The following is a 22,896-nucleotide window of genomic DNA, read 5'->3' as shown; positions in this document are numbered from 1 at the left end:
ATCTCTCTCTTTGAGAGTTTCCAAAGCAAACGAACTTACTTTTAAGCTACATTTCTCTGAATTTTGCTCTCTTGTCTCTGGTTACCCCAGTATTTGTGTACTAACCAGCAGTAATAGTATTTATTGCATTGTGTGTGGTGGCATCCAGATTCCAGAACTGAGCGTTAGGAATGCTCAGTGCTGCTGGTCTGCAAGTAAAAAAGCAACCAAACAAAAAAACCCTGCCTACATTCATTTATATCTAAGGCATTTACCTATGCTTTACACTCTTCTTTAAAGTTTAAAGCTTAAATTGTAGTTTTTCTTATCTGGCAGAATGTTTAACGTTTTTCATAGGTAAATAAAATTGGCGTTTTCTCTGTAGCTTGCTGAAGGAGTATATTCGTTTTTGCCTTTTCTTCACAAACCCTCCTTTTCCTAGCATATGTCAGTACAGGAAGAGAATAACCAAGGTGCTTGGGGTGGGGGAGAGAACATTAAGTGACATTAAATCAAAGATAATTATCAGCTGTCAGTCAGGGAATGGCAGAGAGCCAGAGCAGCACTCAGCAGGGGTCTGCCTGTCCAGCCTTACTTCCTTTCCCTTCAGAGTTTGCAAAAGGTGTAATATTTGTCTTTAAACAACATAATTTATTACCAGGTGAATCTGGAATTTTAATACACAGCTCCATTTGAAGAGTGGAAACACCTTTTAATAGAACAGCATCTCTGGTGATGCGTCATTTGTCCTTACTGTTTCAGTGCCCCAGCCTCAGCAGCCAGCATCTGCGGCAGTTTTTGTCTCCTGCTTGGGAAGAAAAATATCCTCCTAAGTTTGGAGGGGTTACTGTCACTGGCATTATTAATAGCGCTGTGTTGTTAAAGTACTTATATACACCATATGTAACATTTGTCCGTTTTTAACGTGTGTTAACATCAGTGTTAACTCAGCCTGTTCTTTTGCATAGAGATCTTTTATTCACCCACCCCCCCTTCAGCTCTCTCTGAGTCCTGTCCGTAGGTCTGAAGAAGGGAGGGGAGTCAGGCAAAGCGTGTGCATCTCAGAAGCATGCCGGGAGCTGAAGCTACCTGAAGTCTTGCTGAGCAGACTGTCCTTCGCCAGCCCTCCTGGTTCCACAGCCAGCCCTGCCCCTGGCATTGCCCTGCTGATCACCATAACGCTAAGACTGTGGTCCTTTAACATAACCCCCAAGGCAGCAGGTTTTAATTCTTGTCAAGGGTACAAAAACGCCTGTCTGAGAGGCTCCCATCAGCCCTCTTCTGGCTGCTGAATGGTTTGGTCTCCAGGGGAGCTGCCATGCTCACCACTAACAAACCCACGCTCGAGTCTGTCCCTGGCTCTTCGCTGCACCGACACGAAACTCAGGCTTTGCTCAGAAGTGAAAGGGCCCTGGGGATCGGTGGACACGCTGCAGTGCGCTCCGGTGCTCCTCTCTTGCTCAGTGGCTGGCGTTGCCCGCAAGTAGGCTACGTGCGGCCTAGGCATTGCTCGCCAGCCCTGCTGCCCTGTCCTTGGCTGAAGCCAGTCCCCTCTGCGTGATGCCGCAGTCGGTGCCGTACCAGCTGCTGTGATCCTGCGGGCAGAGAGGGGCTGCAGATAGCAGGTGACAAGCAGGGGGACACAACCCCCCGGGGAGCAAACAGGTTTACTTTTGTGCCTTGACAGCGTCACGAACCTTGAAGATGAGTACAAAGGAGAGTCCTCAGCGGACGTCCTGGTGCTCAGCGTTTCCCAGGGTCACTGGTGGCTTTGTGATTCCTTTATTTTTTAAATGCGTGCATGACTGACTCCGTGTCTGTTTGCCAGGCTGCACCACCCTGGACATGCCTGGAGATGTCCCAAAGGAGGAGGTGGGAAAGGGGGAGTTGCCTGCAGCCTGGGATAGTTATCTGCTTGCTTTGAACAGAGCAACTGATCTACCTCTGGGGTTTTGCTTTCACACAAGTTCATCCAGTTCACCTACTTACACGGCTCGTTATTAATAGAATCGTTAGCAGGTTCACTCCACAGCTTGTAGGGAAGGTGTGCACATGGGTGGCAGCTGAAGACAGAAAGTATCTGATTATATCTAGTACTTATTTGGCTCATCTTCCCAGGTGTGCTGTTCTCCAGATAATAAACCAGGCAGCTTCACAGAGGGAGGTACAGGCACACCCTAGCTGTGGGCTCCGGCTGTTTTCCAGCACCCCAAGTGGGGTACCCGTGCTGGTGAGCAGTCAGGGCTGTGTCTGCATGCACAGGGGAGCTCACACATGGCTACCAGGAGCTGCAGAGGTGGCACAGGTGAGCAGGTTTCTTGCTGAGCATGAGGCCTTCAGAGGCACCTGTGTTCCCAGCCCAGCGCTGGCACCAAGCTGCTTTGTTGGCCATGGACACGTCCTTCCCTTCTCAAATCCTCTTTGTCCCTGACTCTGTCCGTTTATGCCTAAGCTCGTGGTGCCATGACATGGGTATATTTACTTGAGCGTACCTGCCCAGGTGCCAGCCGCTGTGTAGATGTAACCTGCAGCACGATGTCATGTAGCAAAACTCAGGGCTGGCGTGTGCACACGGGCAATGAATCGAATCGTGCAGGCTGCTCGTGATGACAGACGGGCTGCTCTGGTCCTAGCACGGAGCAGGAGGAGGAGGAGGAGGAGGAGAAGGAGGTCTGTCATGGAGCTGAGAGCCCTGCGCTGAGCTCTGCTCAGATACGTTGTGCAGCATCTGTGGTCTTCCTCCAGCAGTGAGGCTGAGCCCTGATACTGAGAGGGGAGGTTTGGACTTCAGCTGCAGGCAGCTGAAGAACAGAAAAGAAACAGAGGAAAGGCGGCCTGAAAACAATCCGACTTCCCCACCAACCTCAGTGTTATGTGCACGGACTGCTTCAGCTGGACTCCGCTTTTGACCTGCTCCACTACATCTAGAAAGGAGCACGTAAGGGTGAGCAGTTCATTATTCCTGAATGCTCCATTCTGCCCTCACAGGCAGATACGGATCTTGATTTAGCTGTTCAGCCATGGATGCCTTTGAACTCAGACCTAGCAGAGAGGGCTGAATCTTTTCCATCTGATTCATATCCAGAGCTTCTGCTATTTACTCAAGCCTCTCGGGTGGAGACATTGGGCTGGAGAGCTTGTGGGAACAACTCCCTTCAAGTTCTAGCTGCAATCTGAAAGCTGTGGTGTAGGAAGAAAAACAGGGTAACCAGCTTGTCTTCAAAGTGAGCCTTTCTTCTCCCCAAAGCAAGTGTAGTTCTGACCCTATTTAACACCAGCTCTCTCACACAGGATGAGAGGTTAGTACACGCAGGGTTTCGGGCTCATAGAACAGCTTTGCAAGTCCTTCTCTGCTTGATTGGGACAGGTACATGTCTTTAATAAGCAATTTCTTCAGCACAATTACAGTAAGGATGGCAAGTGATTTTTTTTTTTCATGTGGACTGCCAAGTTTTCATGGCAGTCGTGACACTTTTGCAGTGTTAGCTTTAGCAGTAACGTGCTCCGTGCACTGAGTGACCCTTCAGCAAGTTAATGCTTCCGCATCTACCTCAGAGGGAGCTGGCTGGAGACCTCTGGCCAGAGCAGCACTGTTTTAGCTTGTCGGGATGGCTTCATTAGAATTTTCATTGCAAATTTAGTGTGTGAAATAAGTTTGGCTTCCAGCCTGGTGACTTGTCTCAGTCACCTATGCTTTTAGCCTATGTGCAAGGATGAGCAAGAATGTCTTACTCAGTGGTAATCATGTCATCTTGGGTTTTTTAACCTCGCCTTTATTCCTGGCAAACCAACACCTAATTAGTTTGATAGTATTAAATGCTCTGGATATTTTATGTGTTATCAGTTATTAATGTATGCTGCTGATATAGGATTCTATTTGACTTGAACAAAGCACCTTTTACGCTCTGGATGAAGCAAGCATTACTTTGGTTAACTGCTGGGCTGATGGCAGCCTGATAGCCACCAGGCTGCCCCTGGATAGCGCAGTGCTAACGGACCCGTTCCTTGGGCAATGCCATCGTGTGCCTGGTGGTCACGGACTGCCGGCTGTTGGGATATCCCTCTCACACATCTTCGGCCATGAGTTTAGAAGGTGTCACGGGAGCTCTTCACACTAACTGCATTGTATAAATTTGAGGACTAAGGTCGTAATATTCATGAACAGGGAAAAAAGAAAAGCAAAAAGGCAACGTGCACTGATTACGCACCTGCCACGTAGTCCAAAAAAACTGCTCGGACAGATGCAGCACAATGGCTGTTTGCTAAATGTTCCTGGGCAGTCAGCTCCGTGGAGCTATGCTGCAGGGCTGCAGAGCATGCTGCAGAAGCAGTGGTTCAGGAATTCTTTGGGACATAAAGCAAGTCCTTTTCCCATGGAATTTTTTAATGCACCCAGATGCATAGTAGTAATAGCATTGTGCAAAAGGCGGGAGCTCAACCAGATATACTTTAGAATAAAACAAATATTAAAGCTTATTTATAGTGCTGTGCTCTCCTTTCTATTTATGAAGCCTTGACATATTTATCTTTTATTTAGAAATTATTAGTCCCAAACTGGGCTCAGATGCTTCGTCTCCTTTCTGAATTATGAGCAAGGAAAAATAGTAGAGCAATGATGCCCCTGGACTGATGGCTTTACATTTTTAATCTAATTAATTTATGAGTATTTCCAAGGGACTCCCTACTACAGCACCTCAGTGTCTGGAAACCCCACGTTTTAGGAGTTTCCTATTTGACATTTTGTTTTCTCCTGCTACTGTGGCCCTCATGTTTTAGAGTTTACTATGCAGAAAAGCAATATTAAAAAGTGATCCTGCTTATTATGTCAAATAGGATTCATTTCTCTTGAATTATTTTTTGGTTTTGATGGTCTAGTTCTGACAAGATGCTCACTAGTACCAGGGGAAGAGGTCCCTATTTGTGGCTTCTCCTGCTGTGTGTGAGGCCTCATCCTCACCTTGTTTTCTGTAACAGCAGTAAGCAGCACGTTGATGTGTTTTCCTGCAGCCCTGTGTTGCAGGGGCTGGTTTTTTCTTGAGCTAGCTTTGGTTTCTGTAAGCTTCCAGGAAGCAGCGGTGGATGTAGCACCGTGCTGCCTCAGAGGTACCCGAATCTATTCTATTTCAAATCTGAATTGTGGTCCTCTTTCCTGCTGACAGGTGTGAATAGAGATGGAAAACTCCTGAATTAGCATTTGCTGTTTGTTGGTGCTTTGCTCCCTGACAGAATCAGACTCATATTGGCTCTTTTTCTGCCTCCCTCTTAATTAATTTTGCCTGTGCTGAGCAAGCGGGCTCCAGCAGGCTCGCTGCCGTGGACTGATTTCCCCGTCTCCCTTTGATGTGTCTCCTGAGAGGGGCAGGGCACACTGGAGAAACTCATCAGAGAGACCTGCTATGGCTTATTTTCATGCTGCCTTGGGCAGAGCTCTTCCCCGTCCTCTCCTCTCGCATTATTTCTCCTTGAACAGCAACTGCATTGCCACAAAACAGCAGAAGTTTAGAAGTGCGGGGAGCCGTGGGGAGCCTGAGGCCCAAGTGCTGCATTGCTGCAGCAGCGCAGGCAGAGCACCTGCTGCCCGAGAGGTGTCAGAAACTACAGACAAGTGCCAGCCTTTAAAGGCACTGAGCACCTTCGTGTCCTTTGAGGGTTTCGGACTGTCTCTAGGGCACCCGGCGAGCCCCCTGTGAGGGCAGGCCTGGAGTGGCTCGCGCAGGCCCGAGGTGGCTTGCGCAGGCCGAGGCCGCGGCGAAGTCTCCGCTTCAGCGTGTGCGTTTTGCACCACGCTATCGGGGAATCTGCTGGAGAGCTGGCTGCTGACTCTGGGGAATTAATGGCTTTTGAAAAATGTCGATGCTTGCCTCTACGTGTACGAATGCGTGTGCGCGGAGCAGATGCCAATCTGCAGCGCTGTGTGTAAGGCTCCCGTCGCAGTCCTGGAGCACTTGCTTTCGCTGCACCAAAACAAGTAATCATGGCCCGTCACTTTTTGCCGTATTTTTTCTCTCTCTGTCTCACTTTTTTTTTTTTTTTTTTTTAAGAATATTGCCAAGTAAATGTTAGATTTCAAATGCCCTCATTATTTAGATTTATTCATGAGATTCCCACTCGGTATTTCTGTCGTAAAAACAGTTTGTGAATACTTTGTGGTAAATTTTTTATGTGGAGTTTTGAAATTTACTTTGTATTAATTAATTATTTAACTTTTGTGGTGCGTTCCTGTTCCATGACAGGACAGAGATGTGCAAGTCAGCAACGCAGTGTGAAATGGGAATGCCAAATCTTTGCCAAATACTCAGCTCAGGACTGGGTGACAGTACATGAATCAATTCTCTTACTTGTGCATTCCCATTTAAAATCTACGAAAACCTGTTTTTGCAAATCTTGGCTCAGATATCTGCAGAAAGGAACTACACCCCCAAACTACAGACGTAACCTTATTGTGAAATTGATCTTCAAATTCAGGGAAATAGTAGGCAAATAATAATGTGCTGTACACTCACCACTAGTCTTGCATGGAGAATCCTAAAAATGGAATTCAGCTGTATAATGAGGGAGACTGTAGTACAGAATGGTTGGAGTGAGTGTGAAAATAAATGAAGAAGACTTTATTCCTCCGTTGTTGGAGGTAAAAAAAAATAAAAATAAAAATAAAAATAAAAATATAAAAAAAAACAAAACACCAAATTTCTGATTTCAAATTTGTTTGGCAAAGACAGCCCAGGGAGCATCCTCCCATTCCCATAGTGCTGTCCTTCAAACCAAGCCCCTGAGTTCTCTGCAGGCTACCTGTCACCTAATTATAAAACTCAGAAGCCTTCCCCTGGTGTCTTCAGCTCTCTCAGTACTAGGAGCACCGTTTCCCGTGCACAACGACTGCACCGCTCTCGCCTCAGCTGAGTCTGCAGGGCGCGTGTGCCGGGAAGGTCAGTGACTCGCATGGTCCCAAGGCACTTCCTTCCTTTCAGATAAAAGACTTCATTTCAAGATTTGTGTGTTTCCTACTGTCCATCTACTGGCCTATGACACAAGCAGGGTTTCTGTCTGCCCTGTGTTTCCCACACTTGACTTACATGCTGCTTGTTTCAGTCGCTCTTCACACTCCGCAGTGGCAAGAGGCCAAAACAAGCTTGTAGCAGCCTGACTTCAGCATTAGCCAAAGAAATTAGCACAGTAATTCTGTGCAGCAGGATTCTGCTACAAAAAAGTGCGCTCTTTCATCTCGGAGGCGAGGTGATACAGCAAGCCATGCTCTGACCTTCCTTCCTCAGAGCTCTGGGTGCAAACTGTGCTGGTGAACCGGGCCGGAGAGATGCGGGACAAGAGGGTTTGTCCCCACCAAAGGGAAGCGCTGGCGCTGGGCAGTTGAGGGGGCAAAACTGGGGGTCTGCAGGGACCTAGCACAGCCACAGCTCTTCTGGCCTCTGTGCGCAGAGGAGGGGCGATGCTGCTGGAGCTCCAGGCGAGGAAGGCTGCTGGAAGAGCCAGTGGAGCCGTGCCTGCTGCCGGCCGCCTCAGCTTGCTGAAGGCAGGCTCATCACTGCTGCTGCACGCTGCTTTTCCACCCTCTCCTTTCCGTGCTGTAGGGAGAGTGAGGATGTTCTTAAGGTACTCAGTACTCACTGCAGCTGCTTCTACAAATATTGCTGAAAACATAATGCTTGGGCCTTACGTGAGTCGTGGTGCATGTTCGGTTTGGAGCAGAGCAGCCAACAAAACAAACTGCTGTCAGAGCAACACTGAACTTCTGTATCTCCCTGGTTGATACCAGGGAGAAATTTGTGTTCTGTATTTGGGATACGGTGAGTCTGCCTCCTCATCATCCCACAAAGTCACGCTGACCAGGGACTGTTTGTTCTCCCACCCCTATCACCAGAGACACTTGCCCTGTTCTAAGCAGAGCACTAAGCAGAACTACAAAGGATAAAAATCCTTTGTTTGGGGAATATTTTCACAGTTCTTTCAGAAAAGCTGAAGTTAGAAAGCTGTCGGTGCTCTGTAAGTGTCCCAGAGCCCCTTCTTTCCAAAGTGGGGATTTGCAGAGAGGTGAATGAACAGCTTGGCTGGGGCTGCTGCTGGGGCCGCGCGCCTGCGCAGTGCGTGCAGGGAGGCACTGTGCCGCGTGCTGTGCGGGGCAGGGGAGCTTTCCCTCTCTTTTTCTCTACTGAATAGCACAATAAATATGCTCCCTGACCTTGTTAGTGCACAGGCTAGAGTACCCCGAGGCTGTGCCGCAGTGTACACTTTTCTTGTCTTTTTAATTGAACTGCCAATTATATCTTTTAGTGAAAGAACTGGAGGTAAACAAGCCACAAATCTGGTGAAGGAGAACGGTGAGTGAAGCCACATTTGCTAGAGCACATATTAACCTCACCTTTTGTTATCTCTCTCTGGTGTGTACAGGCCTTTCTGTGGGTTTTCTATACCGACTGCAGCTGTGGGAATTCCCTTGTTCTTACCCTGCCTTCAATTTGTTCCTCTCATCTGGCCAGGCCTCCTAAAGCACCTCTTTAGCTGCTCTCTAAGGAATAATTGTTGAGCGCTGCTGCTTCGGGCGCACATCAGCAGCACCCTGCTGTGTAGCCAGAGAGCCGGGGCTGGCAGCAGGATTGATTCTGACCTTATAGAACCAGCAAGAAAAGAGCTGGGAGTGGGCACTGGACCCCATAGCGTAGCCTACGGAAGCAAGTCCCACGTGGTTCCCCCTCAGGCCTCATCCTCCTCATGCTTGCTGTGGTCCTGGCCACAAAGTATTCTCTGTGGTCCCCATCAGTACTACTTAGTTCTGGAAGAAGAGCTAAATAAACAGACAGGGGAGCAAAGCAGATGAGGAGCTGAGGGAGCAATGGATCAGGGAGCTGGGCAAGGAACCTGGAGAAGTTCAGAAGCGCTGGGGTCTTGCTCTTGTTGCAGGATGTTCGTGACCCCCAGCTCTGAACAACTTGGAGGAAGCTCGTGCCAAAAGCAGGTCAGCGATTGTTGGTCGGGTGCTATCAGAAAACTGAAGTGACAGAGCGACTTAACAAATGTGGGAATTTTGTGTCCAAGCAGTCTTTTACTGAATCCTTTGGATGCCACGTAAGCTGCTTGTGCAGCTGACTTGCTCTGCTTAAATACCACCCATCTGTGTCGTTTGCCTGCAGTGTGCGTGGATTGCTTGCCTGCTGAGGTAGGCGCTCGGGTCTGTGCTGCCCATTGCCAAGATGTTCGGGGATGGCGCACGCTCATGGTGCGCCTCCTCAGCAGTATTGGCATGCTGCAGCCACAGGGGCTTCTCTTCCCTTTCTGCTGTGATTTGGAGCTTATGCAAAGTGAAATCTCGTCCTTCATCAGTGCGATACGGCCCTGTATCCATAGAAGTCCTGTTTCTGAGAGCTCATGTTTAAAAACATGGGCAAATGGATCATTAGCTGTTTTAATTACCTAGCTCTGCTTTGGCAGTTGCTCCAACTTTTTGCAAAGCAACAATGGAACATAAAACTGGATATGGAAAGTCACTTTTAATAGAAAGAAAAACCTGTTGTTTAGTCTTTCCTTAGTGATTGCTTTGCTCATGCCCCAGACAGCCCAGAGCTGAGAGAAGGAGACAGAGCAGCCTGGAACGTCCTGGGTGCAACAAGCCATGCTGAGAAGATGGAAAAGAGTGCCAGGCTGTGAATGGCAACTAAAATAAACCTTTTAAAAGGGTTCTTATTCCCAGTCCCCAAGAGAATTCAGGTGAAGTGCATCCAGGTCAGCTCGGTACTTCTGGCAGCTGAAATCCGAGCCATGGGTTTTGGTCCTCCGTGCACAGATGCAATCTATTTGTGCACTTGCAGATGTCTTGGTGCCACATGTGGATCAAAAGAGACAGCCTCTGTAGGTGCTGGTAGCAAGGTATGCTTTCCTTTGTTCAGAAGAATCTGTAGAAAACCCACCCCGCACCCGTACACACCCCATACACACCCCAAAACCTTCCAGCACTGAAGGATATCTGATTGCTCTGCAGTACAAAGCACAAAACGTGTTGTACTCGACAGTTCAGGGAGGGAGAGAGATTCTGCCAAAGCGGTGTGGGAAGAATACTAGCCAAGACCACTGCCCTGGGCTGTGCTGACCAGGTAAACTGGGTGTGTTTATCAGCTTCTGTGTGTCAGAATAATTACTTGAGGTAAGGATTTGGTCATGCTCTTCAATATTTCCCTACTGACAAACATTCTGTGAAAAAAATCATGGCATCAACAATCCTGACATCTACTTCACTGCGGCTTCCTACTTCACAAGAAGCCTGAACCCAGAGCTCACTGAAAAAATGCGCAATTGAATGCTGTTGAATTATCACTGTATTGAAATGAAGGCAGCTTTATTGACCTGTCTCGGAAGCCAGGAGAGCATGACTATCCAAAATAAAAGGGTATTGGTTTCACTAATTGGTATGAAACATTCCTTTGACCCTAATTAGCTGTTGGTAATTTCCTTTTTTTTTTTGCGTATTAGAAAAGAAGCAAATTTGCATATCTGTAAAGGAGGAGTGTGGAGTTTGGAGCAGTGTGCCAGCGAACAGCAGTGGGATTTGGGTGGCTGGCGCTTTGGCAGCCTGGCTGGGTGCCATGCAGACAGTTGATGACACTCCTGAGCCAGCACAGCGCCTGACCAAGCTGAAGTTCCCAAAGCCATCAAGGTCAGTGTAACTGAAAGATTATCAAGTTAGTAGTAAGGGTTAATTACAGTTTAGGCTTTAAAAAGATCCCTCTTAATGTAACTGTTTTGATAAAAAAAACTTCCCAGTGTCTCTGTCCTGGCATGCATCTGCTGATCCACATCTCGGTTATTTACAGCTATTAGTAGGTGAGCACGGTTCCTCTGCAAGAATATTAGACACTTAATTTTGCAGGACCAACATGCAAATGCATTGTGTGTAGTGTATTGTGTCATTTCCTAGGGTGCAAAGTGCCATGCCACATTTGGTTGGGATGCCGTACTGTCAAGTGCTTCTTCCTTTACAGGTAGAACGTATCTGAACTCTAAAGTCAAGCCCCAGAACGGTGCGATGTATTTGAGGAAGTGATGTGAGTGCCTTTTGTGATGGCAAATCTGAACACAGAATGGGGAATTCTGTCTAGTCAGTGCTTTGTATACAGCCAAGTATTTTACAGGTTATTTTACAGACTTCCCAAAAATACTCAACAATCACTCACCTATAAGGAGATTCATCCTCTGGTCTTGGCTTACCACACAATAATATTTCTGTTATCATCTGCATAATATTGCTGACAGCTTGTTTTGGCCAGGGGTGTGTCTTTTGGAATTAGTGCTTCCATTCTTGCTAAAAGAACACCAAACCTGAATGTGCTTTAGGTCTCTCCCTGGCTGTTAAGTTGTCAGGAAGCTGCAAAGAAGCTCAGATGACCATAGAAACAGCCTAGAGGAAAGTCTTGTGATTTTTTTTTATTATTATTTTTTTTTGTAAGTTGCCCTAGCGAAAGTATTTTCAAAAGCCAGTTTCTGGGCTATGCTGAGGCAGAAGCTCCCAGGGAAAGATTTGACTCCTCAATTACCATTCCTGCTTTCTGCCATCTATCTTGTTCTTTGTCATGAGATTTCTTAATACTTGGGCCACAAACATGCCATGCTTCAGTTCAATACACGCAGACTTCCAGCTTAAGCCCGGACATTGTCCAGTTTTCATTTGAAAATGAAACAGAAGTGTACTTGCACATTAAATATAACATTCTGCACAGCTACTACTCGGGTAGCAGGGAAGAGAAAGAAAGGGCAACAAAGTCTGCTGAGTACAGATTGCTTAAATCATGAATATTCATCATGAAAATGAGGAGACCTGGAGTTTTCATAGCAGCTCCACCCACCGAACTGAAATAACTGTTACAGCCTTTGCCAATAAAACGCCAAGGAAAATGAATAGAAAATGAAGCCATGTGGATTGTGCCAAGTGGCTGTTTTCCACTCCCTGAGTTTAGCAGACAGAAACAAGAGGTCTCCAGCAGCTACAAAGCTTCTCCAGGTCGTGTGATCAAATATCCTTCAGCAAACACCGAATGTGGAGAGCGTCTGTGATCTGGACTGTTATTCCCATTGCCTGCAACCATGCTGCAGAGCGCCGTGTGGGCACTCTCACACCAACCCTTTCCGGGCCTGAGTTGTTTTGTATGGCTGCAGTAATCCCCTCCTGCCAGCTCTGCTTGCTTTCCATGTCAGTTCTCTTGTATCAAAACACCTAGAAATCCTCACTGCTGGTTTTAATTACAAGCATGTTAGCTGCTTCTCTCCATGTAATTACTAAAATGAATGGGGAAAGCAGAGATGAGAGAGTGTAAATGCTCTTCACACAGAAATGCAATTACGTCTGCGGGCGTCTTTCCAACTCCTCCATATGTTATGTAAAGTTTTGTGTATGTATGTATGAGTTAATGAGGATATTTATGTTTTCCCTTCTTACCTTCACAATTTATTCATTTCAGGCATATTTTATAAGGGATTTGTGATTATTAGGTAGACAGATCAGTATCTTCTTCAGGCACAGTCATATCTGCCTCAAAAACCAAAGAAAAGAGATTACATGATTATTCCAATCTTTGTGCACTATCAGCAAATATCTGATCTCGTGTGCTCGTGTGTTGCTAATCTTCTAAAGTCAGTTTTAAGTGTGAAGAGCCTTTGAATGGCCTCCTGAAAGGTGTGACATTAGGGAAATACTTGCACCTGTGCATCATTTCTTTGAGGATTTGTCTTCACAGTGAAATTAAGTCAAGTTGCCTGCATGTGAGTATCTTCTCCCCAGTTGGCCCAGTTGGAATAAAAGCAGCACCATTTAGCAAGTCTGTTCTTTGCCCTTGGATGGGCTAAGCTGTTCTGTGAGCTGTTAACTTCTCTTAATCCTTTTGGGATACATGATAGGAATCAGAAGGAAATCCTGGAATACAATGGAACGTGAGTTGACCTTGTCTGCATGCATAGGGTAGAGCGATTGTAATAGCCTCTGACAAATTGTACTCCATCAGGTTTTATCCCATGTCTCCTGTTAAGGCAAATAACCTGAGCTGTGTGCCATTACACCCAAGCTAAAGAGGCTCTGCATGTGGAGAGGAGGAGAAAGGAACAGATTTGTTGTGTGGTTAAACTTAAATAGCTGTTGTTTTGGGGTCTGCCAGCTCCTGCTCTCTCCAGTCCCTACAGAAAGTCAGGGAGAGGTGGTCCTTGGGCCCTGCACACGTGAGAGCCGTGGCATCAGAAATGTGCTGCTGTGTTCCCTTCTGAAGGGCAAAGTCTGGGCTTGCGGCGAGCAGTCCTCTCGTCTGGTTGTTCCTGCTGGGGAAGCCAAAGGAGCCGAGTCCCTGGGGGCTCGTGTGCCTTTCTCAAAGGTGGCTGCTGTGGCAGGGGCTGGGTGTGAATCCGGCCTTGGACTAATTGTAGAATTGGCAAAGCAAAATTATTTTTAGGAGGTTAATAAAAAAAGATGAGTAAATACTACAGGAAAAGAAGCACAGATAGATATATCTGGAAAAAAAGTCTTAAAAGTCTTAAATGCATTTAACTTATATTTACATAATCTTTGCAAGATGTTTTTGAATGAGAATTCTTACATGAAAAAAGTCTTTATTTCATGTTCAGTACTTACTTGCAAAAAATGAAGGTAAAATGTGGCTTCTGGAAGCTTGTGATTCATAGTTACAGAGACCTGGGGATCAGGAATAATGTCTCATACTTCGTGTAATCTAAATGGCAACTTTGCTTGCGGACCAAAGAGTAAATATAATCCACAGAGGGTGTCATAACATCACTATAAATACTAAACAGCATGGAGGTAGGTGTCTCTCTAAATGCTACAAACACAGATGAAGGAAAATGCATGCATCAGATGCATTGTTGTTAGGAGACCTTTTAGTAGGTTCTTAAAGAAATGACAACTGTCCTTTCACTGAGTTGCTTCAAATATTCTTGCACAGGCAGTGTTGAAATAAATGCAGGATGTGGTTGAACTCGGGGCATTGTAAGATCACAAATCATTTCTATCACTCAAGATAGAAAGTGAAATCCACCTTCAGTGAAGTTTGTAGCAAATTTCTTCTTGCTATGCCCCTCTTTGAGGAGGCTGTTAAATAGGAAATATCTTTGGTTGTGCAGCATGCCACACGGGGAGCGTTTTAGTGGTATTGTGCTTATGGAAAATATTCCAGAAGTTGAAACACAGCATTATTCCTTGTGAAGAGTATACATCACGGAAATCAAGTGAAAACTGACTTCATTTAAAAAAATACATAAGATACATGATAATACATCAAAAATGGGAAAGTTGTACTGAGTAAAGTGGAGGAAGTTGCTTCTTTAGTGCAATTCAGATTTTTCAGACGTGTTGTTTGTGCTGCCTCTGTGTTCAATGCTAGGAGTCTTTGTTTCTCTTTTTCAGCTGAACTTTTGGTTTTTGTCATGACTTCTCGGGAGTATCGAGAGGAAGTTTTTATGCAAGACAGTGGTTTCTGAGATTTGTGTGACAAGCCTGGGTAAAATTCAAATGACTGTGTGATTTAATCCATTTGGAGCTGTTGCACTAAATCACTGTAGCTGTTGCTGACATACCAGCCCACAGAAACCTGGAAGCCGATGATATAAGTTTATCTGCGTATCTACAGGTGAAAACTCAGACAGCCTTGAATTGCAGTGCGAAGTGTTTGCCTCTGTTCTGAATATATTTGGGGGATGAGCAGGGTCTGCTTCTCCGAGCGCTCTGTAAGAAGACTTGGTGTGTTTTTCCATTGAAATAAATTGTCCTCAAGGTCATGCTGTCTTTCAGAAAATCATACGGTAGGAACTTTCTCTCTTATTCTCAGTGACCCAGGCCACAGCCTTATTTATTCAGGAAATGTGGATCAGGGAGCCAAAAGCATTCATAAATTTCCTATCAGTAAATATGATCCTATTACCTACCGGTAAATAAGATCCCTGCAGTCGCTGGATCTGTGTTCTCCCCTGTTTGCAGATACCACTGACTTTCTGGGCTAGGTGAAAGGAAATGCAGAGTGAGAGAGGTTTCAGCTGTTTGTGTAAACCCTTTTGAGATGGCTTTGGGAAAGCAAGCAGTAGCATTAACCTTTCTCCATTTTGATGCCAGGTTCACAACTGCTGTTACTTTATTTATGAACTTTGAGGTCTCAGCCTTTCCCCTTTAAGCTGATTGAATAGGTTGCAGAACAATTTCAAAATCGGAAGTGTGTAGAAATGCAAATAAGAATATGAATTGTGAGAAATAGTTCACAGAAGCTAAGATTGAGAGTATTATTTTCTATTGTATTCTAAGATCAAATGAGGTATGTTGCGTTCTAAATGAAGAAAGAAAATACAGAGTTCTTCATTCTTGGTTTTCCTCCCAGTAAAGCAATTCTTAGAGCCGTGGAAGGAATGGACACAGAGATTGGGGTTTTTAGCTTGTAAGCCAACATGAAATGGGTAAGGAAATTATATTGAGCAGTAAAGCAGCTCACACACAGGCGAATCATCTGGACACCTTCTATTTTTGGCCAGAGAATTTTTCACTTGCTCATTTAAGGTGCGTTTCGTTTCCAGTGAAGGTGTAGCTTTGCTGGCTCGGAAGATAGCACTGCAGGAGCACTCTGCTTGGGGCAGCGCGTGTAGCTGGCCTCCAGCAGCCTCTGCAGAGCCTCCCAGGGATGAGGCTGGGCTAAGATCGCTCCTCCCTGCCCTCCAGGGCAGGACACGGCCACGCTGGCTGCCCCGCTGCTTGTCTCCTGCAGGCACAGAGGCATTTCTAGACGCAGGGTTGTCGGGCGGTCCCCTTTCAGCATCCATTACAGTGACTTAAAAATTTATAAAAAGAAGCGAAGAGGAAAAACTCGGTTTCATCCAGATCGTGTGCTGAGTGATGCTTTGTCCCAGGGGGGGATTCAGCTCCCGTTTTGCTCAGGGGTAGCCTCTGAGGCTGGGAGCATGTTCCTGGGCGCTGTGAATGGGAAATGGAAGTTTCCGTGGGGTCTCCTCAAGTCACCAGATACGGCTTCAGGAACTTGACTTGGAGCATTTATCTGCCATGCGGGATTACATGCAGGAAGCTTTTGACTGGAAGAAATCAGGTTTAATGCTGAGGTTCTGGCCTGCTCTGACTGTATTCTTTCTGGCAGCTGTGCTGAAGTGCAGCTATTGAGCTTCCCATCTCGTGCCAGAACCTCGGCCGCTCCTCCGGGCACGGGGAGGACTGCAGAGGCAGTTCTACTCATTAAACGTATTTTTCTCTGTAAATCCATTTTCATAATTTTATTTTTGGATGGACCGATAAATAAGGGACTCTATTATGATAAACGGAGTACTTGCAGCAGCTATAATGCACAAATTAAAGTTGGAGCAGGAGGTTTGAAATGTTTCCATATTTCATAATGAAGCTTTAGTCAGTTCTGTCATCGCCGTGCTGCGCCAGATAATGTCTGGGAAGAAATACGTGGGAGCTTCCCTGTCCTGCTCCGGCCCGGAGGCCGGGGGTGCCAAACGGGAGCAGGTGGAGGGAAGGAGGGAAGTTCCTGCTGGCACAAAACATTCCTGAGGCCGAGGGCATGCGAGGAGAGCGCGGCCCAGGCGCGGTGCTGGCTCTGGACGCGGGCGCCGTGCGCACGCGGTGGCCATTACCTCATGTGGAGGGCAGCTGGGGAATGAAACTGGTGTTGGCGCTGGGAGCGTTTCCAAAACAACACCAAGCTCTTTTCCTTTCGTCCTCTCAGTTATACCACCTGTGTGCCTGGGAAAGGCAAAGCCTGTGGAAAGACTCCAGTAAATTGTAGGTGTGGAGTGAAATGCCTGGAGAGCACAGGGAGGATCGGCAGTGCCAACCCTAGCCGCTGCCTTATTAAATTTAAGATGAAAGGCCTCAACCCCCTTCCAGTCTCTCTTCAGACAGCCCCAGATGAAACTTTTCGGAACCCTGCAAGCTTCTCTGTGTTGCTCAGGGAAGTGAATATAATTTTCAAATACCTGCTGCAAGGTGGAGGGACCCTGGCAGCAGCAGGCCGCTGGGAGTGGATCGCAGACCAGGAGCAAACTGACTGCAGGACGACGTGACTGCTGCGTGCGTGGGGTCCTTCAGGGTTGCCCTTGGGTGCCCTGCAGAAGTGGCTAGTAAATGGAAAGGCTTGTTTCTTTGTGTTCGTGGACATCCTGCTCAAACGTGCCCAAACTTCCCTGCCCTGGGTTCATCGGCTGCTGCTGGAAAGTCAAATCCCCCTCTCAAGGGTCTCCACTGCGTACCTTCCTTAGAAATTCCCATATTACCACACTGCTCTATGGCTTTGCTGTAATTTCCATCTGAGATGAGTTCTGCTGAAACAGGACCACAATCTGAATCATTTCAAGCTTAGGAACTGGGACAAATAAAAGGGTGAATTTTGTTTTCATTTGCCTCCCACCGTGAAGGGGGCACAGGGCAGAGCGGCTTCTGCATGTCGCGTCCTTTAAGGGCCTGTGGCAGCTCTGGTGAGCGCCGCTGCTCAGCCCTAGCACAGTCCTGTGATCTAAAAGAGATCATAAAATGATCTCTCTGGCATGGCCTTGCGGTGATCCACCTCGGTTGTATCCTACACTGAGGAGTAGGGCCAGGAGGTGGAGGGAGGATTTCTACCTGAGATGGTTGCAGGGGGCCTGGGCCGTGCATCCTCAGCGGTACGGCAGCGAGCTCGTCGTCAGGCCTGCTCTGCCCGGCTGTTCTCCAGACATCCCCTCACCTGGGACACCACCACCCAAAAGAGGGGAAAAAGCCTCCGGTGGTGCTTCTCCTGGGGATATTAGAAGATTCTTTCCTGTGTGTCAGATGTGTGAGCTGGTCAAAAAGTGTTAGTTGTTCCCCTCCCCAGCAAAAAATAAGCTCGTGCACAGTTAAAGGGAGGATTGTGTCATGGCCATGCTCCCATTTCTCTGCTTGGTTCTCTTACCCTGGCTTTGGTCTGTTAAAATCTCTCTTCTTCTCTTGTTGCAAGGAGATTTGATTTTTAAAAAATTGTTTTAATTAAAAATGGAATAAACTAGATAGAAGAAACCTAATGCCTCCCCTGCCCACTGTGCCTCATGAGTTCATTCTCGTTTGAGTGGCTGCTTGGGTATTTTTGCTCCCTGTGGTGCAAAATGCATTTTTATTTCTGCTCTATCTGACAATGTATTTGCATCTTGTGCTAAACAAGTGAAACAAAGCCCTCTTTGAAGTGCAGAAAGCCATTTTTTTTTTCAAAGGGGAAGCACGGAGTGTGGCATGTTGGCAGTGCACTTGGTTTGAATTTGTCTTGAAATGCTGAGATGTCTTTTGTGTGTGTTTTTTATAATTACATCATTAGCACCTTTAAAGTCTATTTCGCTATCTTCTAAATGTTCTGGGTAGAAATTCAGAGACAGGAGAGTACCTGTGAATGGAAGAAAATCAGGCACACTTCACAGGGCAATTTTCCTGACCCATTAGGCCAAGAAGCACCCAGCCCTCTGGAAGATGGAGCTGTCTGCTAGTCTGCTTCACCCACAAGCACCATGTGCTACTCCCGCGGGCTATTTCTTATACATACATAAGGGAAACTCCCTTAAAACAGTCACTTCCTTAACCTTCTTCAAGGCCCTCTGAAGACTCATCTTTGATGCCTGCGAGTCCCTGCCAGCTGGCAGTGCCTGGCTGTTGCTGAGCAGAGAGTTCTGCTCGCCGTGCATAATGCTGCTCGCCTTCCACTTCCTCCTCCTCCCTCCCCTCAAGTTCGTCTCCTCCACCTGCTGCATCTTGTTCTAATCTGGTTTGGGAGCACTTTGGGGCAGGGACTGTCTGATTTATAGCGTGTCTGCGTGGCCCCTAGCACAACGAGGTAAAAGCTATTAATTCAAATCACCCTGTACTTAAATAAAGCTTTATGGGATCAATACAGCTGTGCTATTAATAAATAACACAGCCGCGGTGTAGTAACTTTGTACTGCACGTCAGCTTAGAGTAGTCCCATAGCCTATTACAGAAACAGAGTAATTTCCTCAAAACCAGAAGCAGACCTGGGTTTTAGTTTTCCATTGAAGATTTCCAGTGCCTCAGAGTCCTGGCCCCAGCCACACACCACGCTGAGCACGGTGCTGGCAAAATCGATTCGATCTTTAAGAACTCAAGAAGTGATCAAGGCACTAAGGATACTTTCTCCTCTAATCACAGCAAGATTGCATCTCAATTTATTTAAAATTTTTTCTAATTTTCTGCTTTGAAATCGTGACTCACGTTTAACACTTCTGCGGTGTCTGTCAGATGAGGAGTGATTGGCAACGTTTGCTCAAATGTTCAAAACAAAAACAATGCAAGGGAAAAGTTCCTACGTGGGTCTTGTCTGAAGACAAACAGCTATGAACAGCGTAGTGACTGCTTGTGACAGTCTTACTGCGCTGTGTTAGAACATAGGGTGCGTGTGGTGATGTTCTTCCCCAGTGTATGTGAGTCCTGTCCCAGCCATGTGTGTGCCCAGAGGTGCTGGGGGCTATCTGTGGGCTCCTGGCAAGCTGTGTGGGCTGTGGGGCAGAAGGACGGCCGTGAACCGTGAGGGTTGTGCGGTCACTCGGCCACCAGAAGCAGCAGCTGGGAGCTGGGAGAGGTGTCGGGCCGCTAAAAGCATCCCCACGGCAGGTCCGTGGTTGCAGGCTGCCTGTCACGTTGGCTGGTGCTGTGCAGCCCCGCCACAAAATCTCATTTCAGGTTGGTTTTTGCAGCTGCCAAAGGCATCTCACTGTGAGATATATCTGTGTTACTGACTGTATGTACCCCGAGACGGAATCACAAAATGACACCTTCAGAGCAGTGACTTCTAGGACAGACAGGACAAATGTGAAAGCAGGAGCATCTGTTCTGGCTCACCAGTGCCGCTGCACAGAGCCTCCCTCCAGGTAACTGGCATGAATTTTCCAGAGGGTTCTTATGTTTCTTATGACTCTGAACACTGCACAGTGGCCAAGACTGTCAGGGTTTCAGTAGCGTATTGGTGTGGTCCTGTTAGTGTTTGCCATGATGGCAATGTCCTAACAACGGGGACATGCATCCCTTCTGCAAAGGCTGCCGAGTGATCCGTGCAAGAAACTTGCTTAAAACCCTGCAAAGAGAAAGTATTTGTCCTTTGCTTTGACTCCCTGCAGAAGCCAGTCCCACAAAGCTTCAGCAGCATGTCTGAGCTGCTAAGCTCTGCCGGACGCCCCGTGGGAGGTTGCTGGACCGATACCTGCTCCCCTGCAAAGCGCTGCACCCCGAAGGCGGGGTCTGGGAAGTCCGGGGAGCTTTGTGCACAGCTCTGACTTCCTGCCAGGTGATTTTCATGTCGAAAGGTCCCCCTCCCACCCCGTCTTCCTTAACTCCAAGCTCATCGCAATGAGGAAGTAGAAGCACATGCTTGGTTTGATGTTCCTGCAGGTACAATCTGATTATCTGCCTTGGAGAAACCGGCTCGGATCCATTCTCCTGCCTTGACCTCTTCCAGAGCTTCACAAGCTTCTGGCACAGCTTTGAGGTCCAACCTGAAGAGTCAGGGGGTGCTTCTGAGTGTGGCAAAAACAACTGCAGAGCTTGCCCATGCTGCTGATGTTATGCAGCCAAATTAATTTACCAAAAAAAAAAACTGCTGAAAGTGAAGGGGAAGTCCCTTTATGTCCTGATTCCAGAGATTATGAGGGTGGTTTTGCCTAGGCTAGCCCAGCTGTTTCGTCTGTCCTTCCGCAACATTTTAGTAGAGCTGGGAATATCTTGGTAATCGATAATTGGTCTTGAAAGTGTAGAGTAAAGAACAATAGAGCACTTAAGGATCAAGGGGATGTTTATCCTCTGAGTGTTGCTGCTGCCCCATCCACCAGCATCAGCCAAGACAACATCATACCCACATGCTACGTTGGATGTTGTTCGTATCAGCCGCAACTGATGATTGTGTGTAGCTATGCATACCAGCCGCACATGTAATTCACCTTTAATAGCACTTTTATGATTCAAACCGTCTTTTTTTTTTTTTCAGGCTATTTTTAAATTGCTCAAATGGCAGGGCATTCATTACTTCCATGTGATGACTACATTTTTGTTCCCTTGTAGATGTTTGGAAAAGGAGTGTAGCGGTTTAGTGTCTACCGACAGTGGCTAATTAAGAACTGCATTTTTCAAATTAGTTTTTGGAGCAGTTTCCTTGAAGACTGGTATGGGAAGAAAACTATTCCAGCAATTTTTTTCAGAAAGTGATAAGGCTCTAACAGAACCTAAACTTTTCCAATAGTTTCCTATAGGTGAAAGCTGTTGATGGGTAACCCTTGATTTTATGATCTAATTGCTGGTGCTTCATGAGCACCTTTTTTGAAAATAATTAAATATTTAAGGGTCAGAATGATGCAGGTGAGATTTTTCTACTCCTGGCTGTAAGTTTCCCTTTGGTTTGTGAGCCCCGGTGCAATTGGCTTCTGAAGGAAACTATTTAAAGGTGAGCATATCTGGGCTGAAGAATGCACATTCCTTTTCACTGATACAGAAACGTGGTGTGAACAAACTTGTGTACAGAAGAAAAGCATAGCTTGCTGGTGACTGAATAATGGTTAATCTGTTAACAAAATCACTTATTGGGGAAAATCACTCAGTAAAGGACTGTTGTGTTTAATAACAGTCTCAGCAATGGAACAAACACATCATAGTTGACTTGCTTTATCAATATGCTGCTGGCTGCTTTCCTTTCCCTACTTTGTGATAACAATTACTACGTATGGGGCTAGGATATCATTCACCAGACGTAACTGTTATTAGACCATTGTGCATCTTAAGCTGCTATTTCCAAATGGCTTCTGTAGCATGGATTTTGATAGGCAGCTTCTGCAGTGTTAGAGCTTTTTTGGTGTTCAGCCTTTGAGTTTTATGGCTGAGGCTTCAAGGCAAAATCTGCTGAAGTCGCTTTTGGCTCTTTGTTGTTAATAGCTCTTCGTGGAGCCCAGAAGCCCAGGAGTAGTTACGCCAGAAAATACCGGGAATGTGCAGATACGAGCTGGAAATGTCGCTGTGCCTTACGTGGGTATCTATCCCGTGTGATAGGCCTTAAACAAAGAAACCCATGTTTTAAAGACAAGAGCCCAGAGTTCTTTCACAGGTGAAAGAACAGATCAGGAAGCGGATGGCTCACGTATCAAAACCCAAGGCCTGCAGCTTGTGTCAGCGTTCACCATTGCAAGTGGCAAAAATGGTGTTCCTCTGGTTTGACAGAGTTCTGCGCTCCCTGTCTCTCGTGCGTTGCAAGGACAAGGAGGAGCATGGAATCGTCTGTCTGCTCGTGGGCCATGTAGTCACGGGACAGTACGTGTAAGTGGTAAATTGGGGTATTTGTTTTGTAATCCGGGTATAAGGAAGTCAATTAGTTGAAGTGAGATCACTGAAGATAGCTTTTTCAAAGAACCTAAGTCATTAAGAAACTTAATTTGGGATATTTTTTTCTGGATATTTAGCTGTTGTACCAGACAGTATTGCAAAGGCTAAGGGATTTGGGAACTTGAGCTTCGTCGTTCTGAACTAGTCGAGGTTCCAGGTTTCGAGATCTGGAAACCCACCTCAAATTTTGCAAAAGACCATGGAAACCTGGGCCACAGATACCTGGGTCATGTTGAAAGTCGCAGTAATGAACCCTCTGAAGTGCCTACACCATTTTAAGCTATGAGTTAAGACCCAGAATTACACGGAAACGCTCGCAGTTTTACGCTAAGTTTCCATTTCATCCCACTTCTTGTCATCCAGCAAACCCCTTTCCCTCTGATCTTCCCTGCTCAGCCGCTCTCAGCCATCGCTCTCCAAGGCAAATATTTCCTCTGCTGCCAGAGGAGAGAGGAGCAGGGGAACTTTCCCAGGTGAGGAGGGTTCCTCCCACTGCTTTGCCCTTCTTTTTTTTTGAAAAGCAAGCTCTGTTTCTTCAAACAGAA

The 22,896-nt window shown here is 46.6% G+C and overlaps 1 protein-coding gene across 2 annotated transcripts in view; it reads left to right on the top strand.

Moving 5' to 3' along the window:
* The window catches only part of LOC308182503 (uncharacterized protein), a 68,225-nt gene that overhangs the window by 6,099 nt on the left and 39,230 nt on the right, over nucleotides 1-22,896 (top strand). The window contains exons 2-3 of one of the 2 annotated variants that reach the window (XM_080567308.1): nucleotides 8,266-8,312; nucleotides 10,456-10,639. The exons of the other annotated variant lie outside the window; for it this stretch is intronic. Coding sequence (XP_080423434.1) covers nucleotides 8,266-8,312; nucleotides 10,456-10,639 — 231 coding nt within the window. The remainder of the gene's footprint in view (nucleotides 1-8,265; nucleotides 8,313-10,455; nucleotides 10,640-22,896) is intronic. 2 annotated transcript variants of the gene reach the window in all.

The sequence above is a fragment of the Anser brachyrhynchus genome (genome assembly GCF_964034855.1).
Source record: "Anser brachyrhynchus genome assembly, chromosome: 24".
Lineage (NCBI taxonomy): Eukaryota > Metazoa > Chordata > Aves > Anseriformes > Anatidae > Anser > Anser brachyrhynchus.
This window is presented reverse-complemented; position numbering and strand designations above follow the sequence as displayed.